Consider the following 18,084-nt stretch of genomic DNA (forward strand, 5'->3'; position numbering starts at 1 on the left):
ATATATATATATATATATATATTTATGTCTATATATATATACATATATATATACATATATATATATTGTATATATATACATATATATATATACATATATATATGTATATATATTCAAGATATATATATATATATATATATATATATATATATATATATATATATATATCTTGAATCTAATAACTTACTTTTTGACCATCAATATGGATTTCAATCTTCTCGTTCTACAGCTGATTTGCTAACAGTAATAACTGATAGATTTTATCGTGCATTAGATAAAGGTGGAGAGGTTAAGGCCATCGCTCTTGACATTTCAAATGCTTTTGATAAAGTTTGGCATGCTGTTCTTCTCCATAAGCTCTTTTCTTACGGTGTATCTGGCAACACCTTTAAGATTATTGAATCCTTCCTTTCCAATCGTAGTATAAAAGTTGTCCTCGATGGACAGCACTCTTCTTCTTATTCTGTAACTTCAGGGGTTCCTCAAGGTTCTATCCTTGGCCTTATACTCTTTTTTATTTACATTAATGATCTTCCAGATATTCTCATATCTAAGGTGGCATTGTTTTCTGATGATACTACCGTTTACTCTTGTCGTGATAAGAAAATAACACTCTCTGATTGCTTGGAGGGGGTATTTGAGCTTGAAAAGGATCTCATTACTGTTACAGCATGGGGCTCACAGTGGCTGGTGAACTTCAATTCAGATAAAACTCAATTTTTTTCAGCCAATCATTATCGCAATAATTTAGATCTTCCTATATTTATGAATGGTGATGTATTCGATGAGTCACCTAATCTTCATCTTCTAGGATTAACTCTTACTTTCAATCTTTCTTAAAAACCATATATCAAATCAGTTGCAAAATTAGCATCTGCTAAGGTTGCATCTCTTTATCAAGCTCGACACTTTCTTACTTCAGATTCTATTCTCAAATCCGGCCTTGTATGGAATACTGTTGCCATATCTGGGGCGGACCTTCTAATGATGCCCTTTTTCTTTTAGACAAGGTGCAAAAATGCATTGTAAACATAGTTGGACCTACTCTTGGAGCCAACCTCCAACCATTATCATATCGTTGTAATGTTGCTTCTCTTTCTCTTTTCTACAAATACTATAATGGGCACTGCTCTAAAGAACCAGTGTCTCTTGTGCCATCTACTAAAATTCATTCTCGTGGTACTTGTCATCCAATTAAGTCTCATCCTTTTTCTGTGACTGTTCCTAAGTGCTCTGAAAATGCTTATTTGTCTAGTTTTTTTCCTCAAACATCAGTTCTTTGGAATTTGCATCCTTCTTTGGAATTCTTGCTTTCCTCATTCATATAATTTGCAATCCTTCAAGTCGTCCGTCAATCATTATCTTGCTCTACAATTTTCATCTTTTCTCTTCCAATAACTTCCAACTTTATTTATGGGTTGTTTGCAGCCTTGTTGGAAGCGAAGATGTTTTAAAAAAAAGTATACATATATATAAATATATGTATGTATATGTTCATATATATATGTATATATATATATATTTATTTACATATATATATACATATATGTATAGATATATATATATATATATACATGCATATAAATATATATATATATATATTTATATATATATATATATATATACATATATATATATATATATATATATATATATATATATATATATATATATATATATATATATATATATATATTATATATATATATAGTCATACATATTATATATATATAACTACAAATATATATTTATATATATAACTATATATATATATATAAACTATATATATATATATATATATATATATATATATATATATATATATATATATATATATATATATATATATATGTATATAGTTAGTTAGTTTTGAGGGAAAGGGCAACGCTCCCTCCGCATCATGTCTCTATGCCCGTGTTTTTATATGTTTATATTTATCAAATACCGACTTTGATTAACTTCCTACTCAGTTGTTTATTGCCTTTGGCTCAGTAGAATTGGAGGTTTACTGTTTATATTCTCATATATAAAAACTTAGTAAAATATTTGATTCCATTACAAATTTTAATTGAACTTTAAGTGTTGTTTGACCGTTGTCAGATCTTACTGAGTCTTGCAATTAATTTATCACTACCTCTCAGACTAGCAACAGCTCTGAATCATTCAGCGCTCGTATAGTCCTGGTGAACTTCTATGTTAAAATTTTTTCCAGGCGCAAAGACCCGGGGAAGAGTCTTATTGTACGTACCTGTTTTTTTGCTACAAAATCTCGTGACTAATTTTTAGCTTCTCTCCAAAACAACTAAAGCTTTAAAACTTTCAGCAGTTGTATAGTCCCAATAACGTTGGGATGTTGAAAATCAAAGCATTTTTCAGGGCCAATGGTACAAGGGACAATAAATACCCTTTTCACCCTCCCACCCTTACTTTTTTTTATTTTTTAAGGAACAGTTTAAGAAAAAATCATTGAAAAGGATGTGTTTAAATTTTTTATAAATTTACTTGTTGTTATTTAGGTAATAAAAGCAAATAAGCATATAACAGAGCACCTCAAAAATAAAAAAATTGAAACTGACTAAACATAAAATTCTACTATTTGAAAACAAGTTAGAGCTATTTTTAGGCATTTTGTTATATAATTAAGTTTTAGCATTCATCACTTAAATTAGGTCTTTTTTTGATTTCAACAAAGTAATTGTTTCCCGATATCGCAATTGCATTCGTTGGTTAACGTTGTTCAAGTTATCTTCATTATTTAATTCTTATTCATTAAATGACTTTCTAAAAAGTATTATTTTATGTAAGTCTTGATTCTTTTATAGAAGTTTAAAACTGAAACTTATCAATATCATATAAAAAATTAGTACTTTAATTACTTAGTAATTATACGTATTTGATTCATAAAATTTAATTAAACATATTTATTATGCCGCGTTTCGTAAGTTTTTTTCCAATAAGAACTGTTTTGCTAGTTGCGGTGTGAAAGAGTTTCGTTTCAAAAGAAATTTGGTTTTTTATCATTATTTTAAAAAACAAAACCTTAAAATGTTCGTATGTTGCAATACTTAAAATAAAATTTTATTATAACCATTTTGATATATAAAAATTTTATTTTTCACAATTATATCCGTTTGACCAACAAAATTTTTTTATAGACTTTGAAATGTCATTTAGCAAAAGAGCTATTTTCGCAAGTGCGACTTTCGTAAGCACTTCTTTTGCATGTAGCAAAATAGTTTTATTTTGTAATTCAACCTGCGAAAGGCTACATTCTGTCAGTAGCATTTGCGAAATGAACATCGGCAGTTTTTTTTGTTTCGTAAAATTTGGTACGGAAAAAAAAAGTTCCTGATTCTCAATATCCTTTCGAAAGAATTTTATTTTTCCCGAGTTGTACGAAATATTCCGGTTAACAACTCTAATATATATATATATACATATATATATATATATATATATATATATACATATATATATATACATATATATATATATACAAATATATATATATATATACAAATATATATATATATATATATACATCTATATACATATATATACATCTATATACATATAAATATATATATATATATATATATATACATATATGTATATATATGTATATATATATATATGTATATATATATATATATGTATATATATATATATATATATATATATATATATATATACTATATATATATATATATATATATATATATATATATATATATATATATATATATATATATATATATATATATATACTTGTGCTTGGTTATTATTAAGTTTTCTCATAAAATGTCAAGTTTATGTTTATTTTTTTTTAATTTATTCCAAAGACTGGAAAAAGTTTAAAAATATATATTTTAGTTATTTGATTGACTGCCTGCCCAAACCAAACCTGCAGTTGAAGTAGCAGCACTCTCTTGTAGCAATAAGCTATAAAGATTGTCTATGTAGCAGCACTCCCTTGTAGCAGCAGGCTATAAGATAGTTGATGCAGCAACACTCTGTGCATATTTTACAGTAAAAAAATATAAATAAAAACATTTAGAGTGTTTTTTATTTAAAAAAAAATTAGATAAAAACATTTTAAAATATTCAGAATGTTTTTAAAAGCATTCTTGTTTTTTAATTTGCGTTTTTGTGGTTTTTTAAAAAAACAATAAATTTAATTAGTTTCCAGTTAGATGTCATAGAGTAGTTAAGTATGGTTTTTTATACAAAAACAGTAAGTTTAAGACTTTTACTATAGGTATATATATATATATATATATATATATATATATATATATATATATATATATATATATATATATATGTGTGTGTGTGTATATATATATTGATTAAAAAAGTTGTAAAGTATTTATAGTTAACAATTTTTAGATGTAAAAAAACTTCTTTTAATATAAGTATATTTACCTCTACATTGTTAAGACAAACCTGTTTTACTTTAGTAATTTTAATGTTTAATTAAATTTCGATATTTAATTTTAAAGCGTTAATGAAGCATTAAAGGAATAAGGAATATTTAAGATTACCCAAATATTTGAAAATTTGGATCAAAACTTTTTGAAAAATAAAGTTTAGCTTTGATAATTATGCTAATTTTTAATTAATTTTTTTAGTTCATTTAATTGTTACCTTTTACAAGAAATTAATCAATCAAAACAATCAAAGTCGGTTATTCACTGCAATATCAATAAGTTTACAGCTCTACCTCGAGGAAATGGAACCATTGACATGAATGGTGCAAAACTAGAAATCCATGCAACTGATAATATTTACAAAAATATTGAATTGAAGTTATATGAAGATTTCAAAAAAAATAACATTGTAAGTATTAAATTCTTTCATTTACTGTTGTAGTTTTTTTTGTCCGTTAAATACAACTGTAAGCAACTGCTAATATATTTTATTATTAAATGAATCATTAATTACAATTTAAGTGGGTGTGTCATCTGAAACACAACATCAAATTAAGTTGAAGTGTTATCTAAAATATATAATAAAATAAAAACTGTATAATCTTTTTAGTTCTGTTCACTTTAAACTTTATTATCTTAGTTTTAGTTAACAACATAAAAAACTACATAACATTATTAAGTTCTTTTTAAGATCAGTTAAGATCAGTCTTTTTAAGATCAGAAGATCAGGGTTAGTTGCTGCAAGGGTATGTTGATGTACTGTGTCTGTTAGAAAATACCAGAAATCACATGGACCTTTTCTAATTTATCATTTCATCTTTCATCTGCTGTATTATAAGTAATTGGTATAGGAGTTATTGCTATTTATGTGTTTTTCGGACAAATATGTTACATTAAAACTTTGCTTTTTTTTTTTAATTTTTTTAATTAAGAGCGACTTTCTGTAAGAATCAGACAGAGCTCAATAGTGACCCTCTTAAAAATTGCTAATTTTTTTACATTTTGTTGCTATTCATACTAGAAGCTCAATTCCAAAATTTTTTAAAAAACGAGTAATCCACTTGATTATTGTTTATTGGCTAGTGCAGACCAAGAATTAATAAAATTGGTAAAATAAATTTTTAAACTCAAAAAAAAAAAAAAAAAAGTAAATAATTTACAATGAGTATTTTTACTTAATTACTGTTTATTGGCGGATTCAGACCAAAAATTAATAAAATTGGTAAAAAAAAATCTTTTCCTTTCACTAAATATCATGATTCAAAGTATGCAAATAAAAACGCAGATCACAAAGACAAAAAAAATGCAAAGATTATTTTTGTCTTTTGTGATCTGCGTTTTTATTTGAAGCCACAAATATCCCATAATTTTTTATTCAAATTATAAAAATACCTACAGGGAAGTAAAGGCTTAGCCACAAAATCCAATTTAAAAACAAAATTCTAAATCTTTTGATGCATTGATTGTGACATGATAATAGTTATAGCCCTGGGTTCACTGTAAAATTCAATTTAAAAAAACTTGTATTGGCCTTTAATCTACCTAATTTATAAAAAATACTTATGCGGCATTGTAATAGTTTGAAAAAAATATCATATAAATAGTACAGATGTTTTCTAGGTGGTTCTATATTTATTTATAAGCGCTTGAATTTAGTATGTTTCCTTGTTACTCTATCATATTTTTTGAGTATGATTTTTATTCCAAATATGTTTCCTGAGTATGATTTTAAGAATGATTATTTTATATTATAATAAATCTCTTTTGCGTATTTACAGTGAGTTAAGATTTTTTACTTTTTTAAAGGCATTTTGATTAAATGTCTTCAAAAAATATTTCTTATGACACGTGTTGTTGCTTTGAATGGAATAATTGTGGACCTAACATCCGACCTACTCCAAATCTAGATAAAATGTTTGAAACAAGCTAATTCACTAAAAATATACAACCACATCTTACCAACCTAAAGGTAAACTAATATTATCCTATTTTTGTAAAAACTTGTATTTAAATAGATTTGTAACTGTAACTGTAAATCCTAAAAATTAGTTTTAATTAATTAGTTTTTGAATCAAAATGAAGAAGGTTATAAAATAATTAAATTATTTTGAAGTCATAAAGAGTTATGAGCTAGCTGTTGATTGAAATAAAAAATCTCTAATTGAAAATTATTTTAACAGAAATTTTAATTATACAGAGAAAATATGTGCATATCATCACATACATAGGAAACAAGAGAGATGGAAACAAGACAAAAATATGCACCCTAATCACAAAATATAAACAGGGAAGAAAGCAACATTAGGGCAACCTGCACCAATATCTATGACACTTCAAATACCTTCCCATTATAATTCATTAAAGTTTTCCAATTGATTCAATTATATGCAATCATTATTGAAAAGATATTATTCCAAAACAAGGAAAAAGAAGCAAATCAAGAACTGAATCTACATCAGCAGCTACTGATATTGATTTTATACCTGATGAGTTTTTACAAAATCAAGAAGAACTTAATACTTCAAATGAAATAAGAGAAAGTATCACAGCTTGTCTTCTGACAATTAAATTCAAGTTTAAAAGAAAACTTGAGCTGATCAATGAATCCGCAAAGCAATGCAAAAGAAATATAAACACATGGAAGAAACTTTCAGAAAAAAATTTGCAGAATCCATTGCACCTGGTCAATTGGAAGAGTTTTTGAAAGTACTTGAAGGTGATGAAAATACAGAAACATTAATACCAGATGAAATTGAAAAACTCGTAGAAATGTATAAAAATAGTGATGCAACAAGTCAACTTGTAATTTTGGTATTTATTGATCATAATAAATACACAAAGAAATTTTTATGTAACACATTTAAGTGCACAAAATATAAAATAGGACTAAGGAATTATAAAATAGGCCAGAAAATAAAAAGCTGCTGTACTAGCCCAAAAGAATTTATTTACAGAAGCAGGCTTTAGATTCTGAAATGTGAATATTTTTAGGCTTCATCTTTTTAAGTGGATTTTTACAAGAAATTTCTTATGGCATTTCCAAAATAAAGTATGACTAGCTAGCTAGTTCTATTTTAACTACAAAAAACAGTCACACCATTGCTTTATATAGAGAAAGTTGCAAAAAAATTGAATACAAGCCTCTGTCCAACTCAAGTTTATTGTGGATACTAAATGGAGTTAAACCTTCTCATAGAAATTACCTGGCTGATTTAAATGACATGGCTGCTGCTGGGATGAATGCATTTGCAACACTTGAACAATTCTCAAATATGTTCAATAAAAAATCAAATGTTGAGAAACTTGAAAGATCAAAAAGGTATTGAAAAACCTAATATAAACTTCATTGCAGCTATTTGAAAATGAATTGCAACACATTCAACTTGATTTGCCCTTTCTGATCCTGAAAACATTAAACTGCAATCATGTAGCATTTTAAATGATTCTGTATGCTATGAATGTAATGAGCTGTTTGAAGTTTTAGATGAAGTCAACCAAAAAGGAAATGAAAATGATGTTGGCGATGATTTATTATATGACATTTAAGTATCAATAGGCAGCATTACAAAGTATATGAAAAACCACTTAAGAGATGCACAACAGAAAAAAGCAAAAAATGATGCATATAAACAACTAGATGACAAAACAGCATTTTGGTTGAAAGGCTATTCACAAAAGATATTACCTGTGAAGTTTAAAGAGGGTCAGAAGGACTACTTTGGGAAGAAAAACATAAGTATGCATATAGATGTTTTTTTTACCAAAAAAGACATTCTCAAAAAGATTGTTTACCTAACAATTTTATATCACTGTGATCAAAGTGTTTCCTCTGTTAGCTCTATTGCTGAATCAGTTCTAAATCAGTTTCCCCTAGATAAGCCAGAAATAGTAAATATTTTTGCAAAATCGTAAAAAAATCGTAACTGTTATCATGCTAACTATTCAGTTGAATCCATGTACATACTCTTTAAAAACAAAAACTTTAAACTTCTTTTGAAACCTGTAAGTTACTTTATGTTTGTATTTTGTTTAAAATCTCTGCAAGGTTAGCCCAGTAATCAACTAGTGTCTCCAACTATAAAACCTACACTCGCCTAATCTCTAATATTCTGTTAGATGTTATGTTTTTCCTGATGCATCTTTAAAATATTCCCATCAATGTTTTAAAGTGCTGCTTACAGGAAGTGGTCTCTTTTTACTACTCCAGATCAAGTTAAGGATCACCTTGCTTCTGGTATTATGTAACTTTATATTACCTGTCCCATCCCCTGCTGCCTGGTAGTGTTTGCTTTTTTTGTTTATTTAGGCAAAGGCTGAGAAAAACTCTAGCTTGAAAATCTCCTGCCTTGGGCTCTTGGTTCAGTAAAGGCTAGAGATGGTGCTTTGATAAAAATACTCATCTTTTCCAGATTTTAACTGCAAAAGCAAATGAGTAAAAGCTAGAAATGGTGTCTTAATAAAAATACTCATTTTAGATAGACCTTAATTGTATCCAGCAACTATCTTGTAGAAAACCTCCTAAGCAAAGGCTTTAGGGGTAAGCAGAATAATTCTGTTAAGTAACCTCAAACCCCTTCTTCATCCATTAAGTTAAGTGTAGATATAAACCTGTGTTACATTGTTTCCTGCCTAGGATGATGAATGATAGATTTTCTTGACTTTACTCATAGATTTTTGCTTGTTCCTCCTTTGCTGTAAAATATCAGAGTATTAAGAGTGTCATGTTATTCATGGATGGTGTCCCTGTTAATGCTGTTAATGCCAAAAGTAACCTAAAATATGAACCATAAAAAGCCATTCTTACTGCCTAACTGTTTTAGTATATCTTTGCAAAAATTCCTGGTCTGCGAAGCATTTTTTATCAGTTTGAGTCTCTTGAAAATTCATCAAATTGTCAATGTTGTAGATTTTTTTTGTAATTTTCAACAGTTATAGAACTCCAATAAAACTTGTTATTATTATGATTATTTACTGCAAATAACTATCATAATACCGTCTGCATTCTTAGAAGTGACCCTGGGGGTCAGTGGTCAAGTGGGCCCTGGCAAAAAATGAGACTTTTTGAAAACCCTGCCCCGGTAAAATTATAAGATTTTGCAGGGGTTGATAGAAAAAAAATTTTAATTCTTTATATATTATAATTTATATTTTAATTTACTATTTATTAAATACTGGCATATATTTATGTATTTTTTAACTCTAATTTACTTCCAACAAGGTTGCAAGCAACCACTATTAAGTTATGAGTTACTTTAACATAGAGGATAGATTAAAAAACTAGGAAATGATCAGCTGAAGACTTAAATAATTGTAGGTTGTATAAAAAAAAAAACTTATAGATGGGTAAGAGTTATTTTTTGATGTGCAAGGAAAGAAACTGAATTAATAAAAGTTTTTATAGCATGTTGGGACAGATATAGTAAAAGGATGCAATTCTTTGAACAAGAAGCCAAGCAAGAATGAGTTTTGATTTATCATAATAGAGATAATAACTCATTTGGGCATTGACCATTAGGGTGTTTCATATTTTATCAATTTTTGAAATTAAACTCGCAAATCGATTTATAAATTGACCATTTATATGAAAATAAGTTTGAGCAAAAAATATATATATATATATAATTTATGGCATTTTTGCCCAAAATTGAACTGGCAGAGTCCCTGACAGTTCAATTTTGAGCAAAAATGTTGGGTTTTTTAAATGCCTGGCGGGGACCTTAAAATTTATCCTATAAAATTTTTTATTCTTTTAAGTATTATATGTTGGATTGAATATTAATCACATAAAAGGAGCATGTTAAAAAAATTAAGATACGCCTCCGAGTTATAAAATATGTCACCGAGTTATAAAATAGGTTTTTGTAAAGAAAAATTTGGGTTTTTCATCAATTTCAGATAATTCTTTAGAATAATTTCTTAATTTACTGCTCAAAGGAGCTATCATCTTTAGTTCTATCAACCAAAGTTCATTCTTGCTTGACTTATCATTCAGTAAAGTCTCATCCTTTTACTATATCTATCCCTTTATGCTCTAAAAACTTTTATTCGTCTAGTTTTTTCCCCGCACTGCAACCCTTTGGAACTTGCTTCCATTTTCATGTTTTTCTGACTCATACAACCTACAACCTTTCAAGTCTTCCATCAAACATATCCTTGCCTTTTTAACTCTATTCCTTTTTTCTAGTAACTCCCAACATAATAGTGCTGCTTGAAGTCTAGTTAGGAGTGAAACTTAATTAAAAAAAAAAAAAAAAGCCATAAATATACTTAATATGCTCAAAAACATTTATTTGTAAAAATTAGCCATAGCTATGTTTCTATTTATATCTTATATGTTGTTAACACAAAAGGCTTCTAACCAAAAAATATTTTAACTAAAAATTTCGAATAGAATATGAAAAATGAAATGCCATTTTTTTTATATTTTCATTTTATTTATGGTAATATAAAGATAAAGCATTTTCTATATTAGTTTATTTTCTATAATAGCATTTTATATTATATATTTTTTATATTTTCTATATTAGCATTTTTGTTTTTTTTAGGAATTTATTTTAAAATAAGTTTATTTAATTTAGTTGTAAAATTCTCAAGTAATTTTGAATTTGAAACTTGAAAGTTTAAAAAATTTGAAATAATTCTCAAAGAATTTTGTGAATTACTAATGTTTGCTTACTATAATTATAAATTTAATTGAATGGAAACTGCAATGACATCTGTAATATCTAGTGGTAAAATGAAGGCCCTTCCTAAAAATGGATCATAGATCTGACAATAATAACAAATCAGATTTAGAAGATAGTGCATTTGAGAAAGAGATTTTTATTTATGTTGTAAATATTTTTACTAATTAAAGTTTATTAATTTAGACTTTGTAAAAGCGTCATTATATATTTTTTGCTTATTGAAATTAGTTTAAAAAGTAGAAACATTCTATTGCAAACATTAAACCAGTGAATAAAAAGTTTGAATTTGAAAAAATTAATTTTTCTAATTCTGTTCAAAATATTTTCAGAAAAAAAGATCTGAAGTTTAAATTAATACTTAGACTTACACTTATGAAAACATAATTTGACTATTTCTATTGTTTTATTTTTTATTGCAAAAAAATTGAATGAAAAAATCAAATCATTAACTTAAATACCCATCAAATGAAAAAAATAATAAAACTTAAATTTTTAATAGTTTGCTAGCAATCAATTTAGAAAGAAGGTGGCATCTAAAGCTGCTGACAGCAACTTTAGCTTTAAATAATAACCTAAGGTGTAAATTAAAACAATAACTTAAGCTATTTTAAATTTTGCCAAACATGAATGTTATGAGATATTATGGTAATATGCAACTACAAACCAAAGTATAAAAGATTCAATTTTGTACTAATGCAACCGCCTTAATTTTTCATTTAAAACACTACCTTATACTTTATCCTGCATGTTGGCTGGTAGGAGGAGAGTATTTAAAAAAAATTAAATTAGGTTCTTCTGCGTTAATTGGAGCGCTGAAATTGTTAGTTATGAAAGTTAAAAAATTGTTAAAGGTTCCAGTCACGATTGGCTTGCTCTTTTCTGTTTTTTTGTTGTTGTTGTTGTTAATAGCTGTTTTGATACTATAATCGGTAAATTTAGTCAAAAAGATACTTTGAATTTGAGGAACCTTTAATTGAAGAAGACTTCAACAAAACAACTTCTAAAAAGAATTGAGGCATTAAACATTAGTCTTGCAGTAATAGGTGCATCCTCCATAAAACTCCATAGCATATCAAAGCATCAATGGTTATCTGTTGCTAAAGGTAAAGTTAAAAAAATATTTTTAAAGTAAAAGAAGCATATTTCAAAAGCATATGATATTAGCAAAGCAGAACTTAGATTTAAAACTTCTTAGACCACAAGTATTGACAAATGTAAATGCTATGATCTAGACAAACTAACAGCAGAAATAAAAGAAAAGCTACTTGTGTTTGACAGAAAAACTCAAATTCAGCTGTTAACATTCACACCCTAGTCTTGGTCCAGAATATATGCTGCCAAATATTTTAATGTCTCCTGAATACAAAATTTAAAAGCTAACTAAAGGACATTTCAAAAAAACATTTTTTGAAATAACATTAAATAGAGTTAGTATACAATTACACTGAATTTACACAGGCAAATGCCTGATAAAAAGGATTACATAAGTATTGGTAGAAACCAACACATGCATAAGTGCCTGATTTTCTGTAATCTTAAAGAGCTGTATATTTTGTATGTTACTTTTAAAGATAAATATCTTCAAGAGGTTATTGGGTTTTCTAAGTTCTGTAGTTTGAAAATGTCTGAAATTTTGTACAGCTATTGAAGCATCAGAAAATCTGGTTTGTGAAACTCTGTTTGTGTATGTACCTACCATCAAAATACAATACTTTTAACCAATGCTATACAGTGGAAATGTACCTACAAGGAACTGATGAAAAAAATTGTTTGTGGTATGACAACTCAAAAGTGATTCAATGTTTTAACTGTATGGGTATAGATTGTTTAAACACATTTCTTGATGCACAACTAATTAATAATGATGATGTATTATTTAATCAGTGGCAGTCTATAGACAATTAATGCAGTGATCAATTTTAAAATGTTAAATAAGATACCTAAAGCAAAATACTATTGTCTTGAGTCGACATTTGACATGGTTTAGGTTGACATTGCAGAAAACTACTTGCTTATGATTCAAGATGAAATCCAAAACTACCATTTGAACAAAAGTCAAGTACAAGATACGTTTTCAGCAATGAAGATAATTCCTGAACTTGGAGCAACCTAGGTTTAACCTAAGTTTAACTTAGTATCAATGGATACCAGTAACTTAAAATGAACAAGTGAAGATGGTAATGTAAAAAGCTTTTTTTCATTTACTGGTATTCAAAAACTATATAATCCAAAAGTTAACACTGGTACATTAAAAATCAGTGAGTTTATTCTGTGTAGATATGATGTCTTTCATTGAATTGCTATGAAATTGCGAATATTCAGAAAAATGTTATGGTAAATTTTATGCACCAGCATTGTATTTTTAATAAACTTAGGGACAATAAGTGTTACATTCTGAATACCAACATATTTTGTTCAACATAATTTGTACCATTATTAAAGTTTTATTTTTATTTTCGTTTTTTGTTTTATCAAAAATTTAGGCATTTTTTATTTTTTATTTATTATTAGATAACAAAAGATGCTGGAAGTAACAACATAAAATTAGATTATTTTTTTGATGGTAGTACTTTTCAAGATGTAGAAACATTTTTGGATCAACACTTTGGTTTTAACTACAATAACCTAACAAAATTTCAAGAATTTAATAAATTTTTTCCAAATAGTTGGCGTGAATTAAGTTTTACCGCATTATTTGCTCCTAACTTTGAATTTGTGGAAATTATTTTTTGGTGAGTTAAAATTGATTTGATTAACAGAAAATTGGGAAACTTTAAGTATAATTTAGAATAATTTATTTTTAGAATAATTTTAGAATATTTTATTTTTATTTTATAATTTAGAATAATTAATTTTCAGCAAATTTAGGACAAGTAGTGAACTAAAATATTTTGTTTTGTTATACTAGGAATAAGAAGGATAGTGACAACACATTTTTTATATTTCAAAGTTCTACTAACTCAGATGAATCTGCAGTTGGATTTTTTAAAATTCTTGATGACTATAAGTCAACTATTAATCAAGCATTGGGAATTGAAGTTGATGAGAATTTGCTACCAATGTTGAAGAAGTTTTCAAGTTCCTGTAAGTAGTTTTGAACCACAGTTGAGTTTCATTTAAAGTACAGTTTAATAAATTATTTTGTTTCTATATAAAATAATATTGTTTCATAAATTAATGTTTTATCATTTTTATTTAAATAAACCATTTGAGGTATTTTAAAAACAAAGGAGTTTATTTCCTTTTCAGAGAAATAAATTTCATACTCTGTGGCCTTAGATATTTTTGTATAAATAAAAATTTGCTGTATTTATATTGCTTTTTTTTTAATAAAAAAAAAGTTATTGCTTTTTCTAAGAATACAATTTTTGGTTGTGTTCATGTTTTGGAGTAGTAAACAATTTTTTTGTTATAACAGATTGGGTGTTGAGTGAACATTTTTTAAGTTATGTGTATATGCTGGGATGTTTTGATGTTTTCCTGAGATACATTGATGTCTTTTATTTATTTTAAACCTAGTTAAAATAAATCTTCAAGAAATTAATTTTTCGGAAAGTTCATAACAAAATTTGATTAATTTATAAACCAAAATTTTCTAAAGCTAATAAAAAAAAGGTTTCATAAAAAATCGATTTCAATAAAAAAAAGGTATTTAAATTATATAACAACAGAAGATTGTTAGGATACAAGTTTTTTGTTCCAGCTTTCAAAATTTAGCTTTAATGATTTAAAAATAAAAATTTAGTATTAAAAAATTAATATTAGGCATTATAATTTTTTAGCAAAAACTTTTAGCAGAAGAGTATAATTATTTTAAAGTTTAGATTTCTGTTGACAGAAATTTACTATACAATTGATAAATATAATTAAAATTTAAGTTGGAAGGGACCAAGTGTTGGGAAGTACTTCCTTATATTTGGCCCAATTTGACTTGAATTTTAACTTTCCATTTTAAATTTTAAGTGTTATAATGGTTTTGATTTTGAGTTCAAATTAATATGACATACATCATAAAATAAAAAAGAAGTTTGAAGTTAAACTTTTGTTCAGGCTTATTTCAAATAACTCATGATTACTTTCACCAAAACATTCTTATTAAATTTAACTATCAAAAATTATTTAATAAGTGCTCAACTTGTATTTAAGATGGATAGTTACCACTGTCATTTCTATTTGAAATATTTAATAAGAGTGTTCTGCTCACCAGAACACTTTTCTTAAATTTAATTTATAAAGATTATTTAACAAGTGCTTAACTTGTATTTATGGTGGATAGTTGCAACTGTCATTCCTATTTGAAAAAACTGTAAATTTTTAATCCTTCCAACTCTTTATTAATTTTTTTTTTTTTTTTTTTTGTTAAAAAATAAATCATCATTCATGCTTATTTATTCTTATAAAAAAGTTTTTTAGGTATGGAGTATAATCTATAAAATATTTTTATATATAGGATTGTAAAAACAAGGTTTCACTTTTTTTCTACTTTAACTTGTTTACTAGTTAGAGTAAAAAAAACTTGCTAATTAGAGTTTACTAGTTAGAGTAAAAAAAACTTGCTAGTTAGAGTAAAAAAAACTTGCTAAGTTTATGAAAAAAAATTGTTTTACTCTTAGGTGTTAAATACACGGAGGGGACTATTATTAAATTTTGGAATTTTTCCCACCCATCCCTAGCTTATTAAAACCCCCTCCCCCTCCCTATGTTTATCAAATATCCATACCCCTGGTATTGAGCACCCAAGAGTAAACAGTTTTTAAAAAAAGGAAAGTTCTTTTTTTTTGCTTTTTGTAAAATTTTATTGATAGCTAATGTTGATTAATATAGTTGGATAGAGTTTTCATTATAAGTCCTGCTGACAAATGTGCTTCTTATGTAACATTTTGGGTTCAGGCTGGCATGGAAATTTTTATTCCCCCTTAATAATTCCAAGTCAAGCCTCACTCTTCTCCATGGTTTTTCTCTCATTGCGCTGCTACAATATCTAGTCGTAACCATTACTTCCATATTTGTCCCTAAAACAATTATTTGGAAAACAAACATCTTTTTACTATCGCTAGAAACCATTGTAGAAAGGTTTTGTCTAACGCCAAAGCCTTATATTCTCCAGTCACAAAATCTCAAAAATTAGGCTCCTCAGACTTCTGGAGAATCTTTAACAGTGTCTATAATAAAAACTAATCTGTTATTCTACCTCTCTTGAATGGTTCAGATTTAGTTACCTCACCTAAAGACAAAGCTAAATTGTTTGCTAAGAACTTTTCATCAATCTCATCTCTTGATTCCACTAATCACATCCTATCAGAGCAATCTGACTAGTCTAACTACTGTCCCATAAGTCTTCATCCTATCATAAGCAAGGTTTTTGAGTCTAGTTAAAAAACACCTAATTTCTCATCTTGAATCTAATTACTTACTTTCTGATAATCAATATGGATTTCTATTTAACATCTTTATGACTATTAAATCCTTTCTTACCGATCATAGTATAAAAGTTGTCCTTGATGGACAGCACGCTTCTTCATATTCTGTAACTTCAGGGGATCCTCAAGGTTCTATCCTTGGTCCTATACTTTTTTTAATTTACATTAACAATCTCCTAGAAGTTCTCATGCCTAAGGTGGCATAGTTTGCTGATGATACTACCATTTATTCTCGTCTTAATAAGAAGCCAACTCTAATTGCTTGGAGAGGACATTTGAGCTTGAAAAGGATCTCACTTTTGCTACTGCATGGGGCTCTCAGTGGCTGGCAAAATTTAGCTCAGATAAAACTCTTCCTAAATTTATGAGCGGTAATGTACTCCATGAGTCACCTTTTGTCTTCTTGGATTAACTCTTACTTCTGATCTTTCGATTTTCTTACTTCCTCCAACATCAGTTCTTTGGAATTCGCTTCCATCTTCTTGTTTTTCTGGTTCATATAATTTGAAATCTTGTAAATTGTCTGTTAATCGCTATCTTGCTTTATAAACTTCATCTTTTCTCTTCCAGTAAATTCCAACTCTAATAGTGGTTGCTTGTTGGAAGTGAGGATGAAAAAAAAAAAAATTTTTTTTTATTAGTTATTGAAGGTAAAAAATTAAGAAAAAAGTTCCAGATACACTTAGTAAACTTCGAAACATCAGGTTTTTCAGACATTTTGTGTCAGTTTTATATTAATTTTGATTTAGCATATGCATTAATTTATTAATTATTTTTTATAAAGTTTGCAATTGTTTTACTACTAACGTTTGTTTGTTACGTTTTTTAAGCACTTTCACATTTATTTTTTTTGTTACTAATGTGGGATTATTTTCACAGGGCTTTTGACATAAATTTGCGTTACTCATTAAATATTCTTCATTAATTTAGTTGCAATTAGCTTTTGTTAATTACTGTTACATAAAACTTTTCATTTACATTTTCACTACTGTTTTACTTAAAAAAAAAGTTACTAAAGTGTTCATGAAGAACCTACACAGTTTTTTAGTTCAGTTTAGAAAATGGACCTATTTTATTTACTTTGTACACCTTGATTCCTTTATCTTATTTTATGGATTATTTTTGCGTGAAAATGATTTCAAAATAAACTTTTATTTAGGCTTTTTTTTGTTAAGGTTTTTCTTCATGCACATCAGAAATTATTATGGTTTTCAGTAATACACATCACGATATAATTAAAAGTTGCATAACAGAAGAAAGTAATGTTATTATGCCTAAAGGGGTAACATTAAGATGGAAAAATAAATCTAAAAACACAGTTAAAATTCCCTCAGTAAGTAAAGATGGTACTATAGTAGGAGGCTCATCAGAAATTATAGGATTTTCTGCTCAATTTTTTAAAGTAAATGATGTGACAGTTGCAAATGTAACTTCCTATGATAATATTACATGTAAGTTTGAATATCATTTTTTTTGTTTTTAATTTTTTTTTTCTTCAAGTTAAATCAAACATTTTTATCCTAAATAAATAAGTTCTATATTAAAATT

General features: G+C 26.9%; 1 protein-coding gene across 4 annotated transcripts in view; it reads left to right on the forward strand.

The window, feature by feature from the left end:
* The window catches only part of LOC101240776 (uncharacterized), a 139,064-nt gene that overhangs the window by 52,562 nt on the left and 68,418 nt on the right, over positions 1-18,084 (forward strand). For all 4 annotated transcript variants that reach the window (XM_065813150.1, XM_065813149.1, XM_065813148.1 and 1 more), the window contains exons 4-7: positions 4,632-4,839; positions 13,628-13,848; positions 14,025-14,200; positions 17,712-17,987. In XM_065813150.1, the coding sequence (XP_065669222.1) occupies positions 4,632-4,839; positions 13,628-13,848; positions 14,025-14,200; positions 17,712-17,987 (881 nt within the window). The remainder of the gene's footprint in view (positions 1-4,631; positions 4,840-13,627; positions 13,849-14,024; positions 14,201-17,711; positions 17,988-18,084) is intronic.

This window comes from Hydra vulgaris, chromosome 12 (assembly GCF_038396675.1).
Source record: "Hydra vulgaris chromosome 12, alternate assembly HydraT2T_AEP".
NCBI lineage: Eukaryota > Metazoa > Cnidaria > Hydrozoa > Anthoathecata > Hydridae > Hydra > Hydra vulgaris.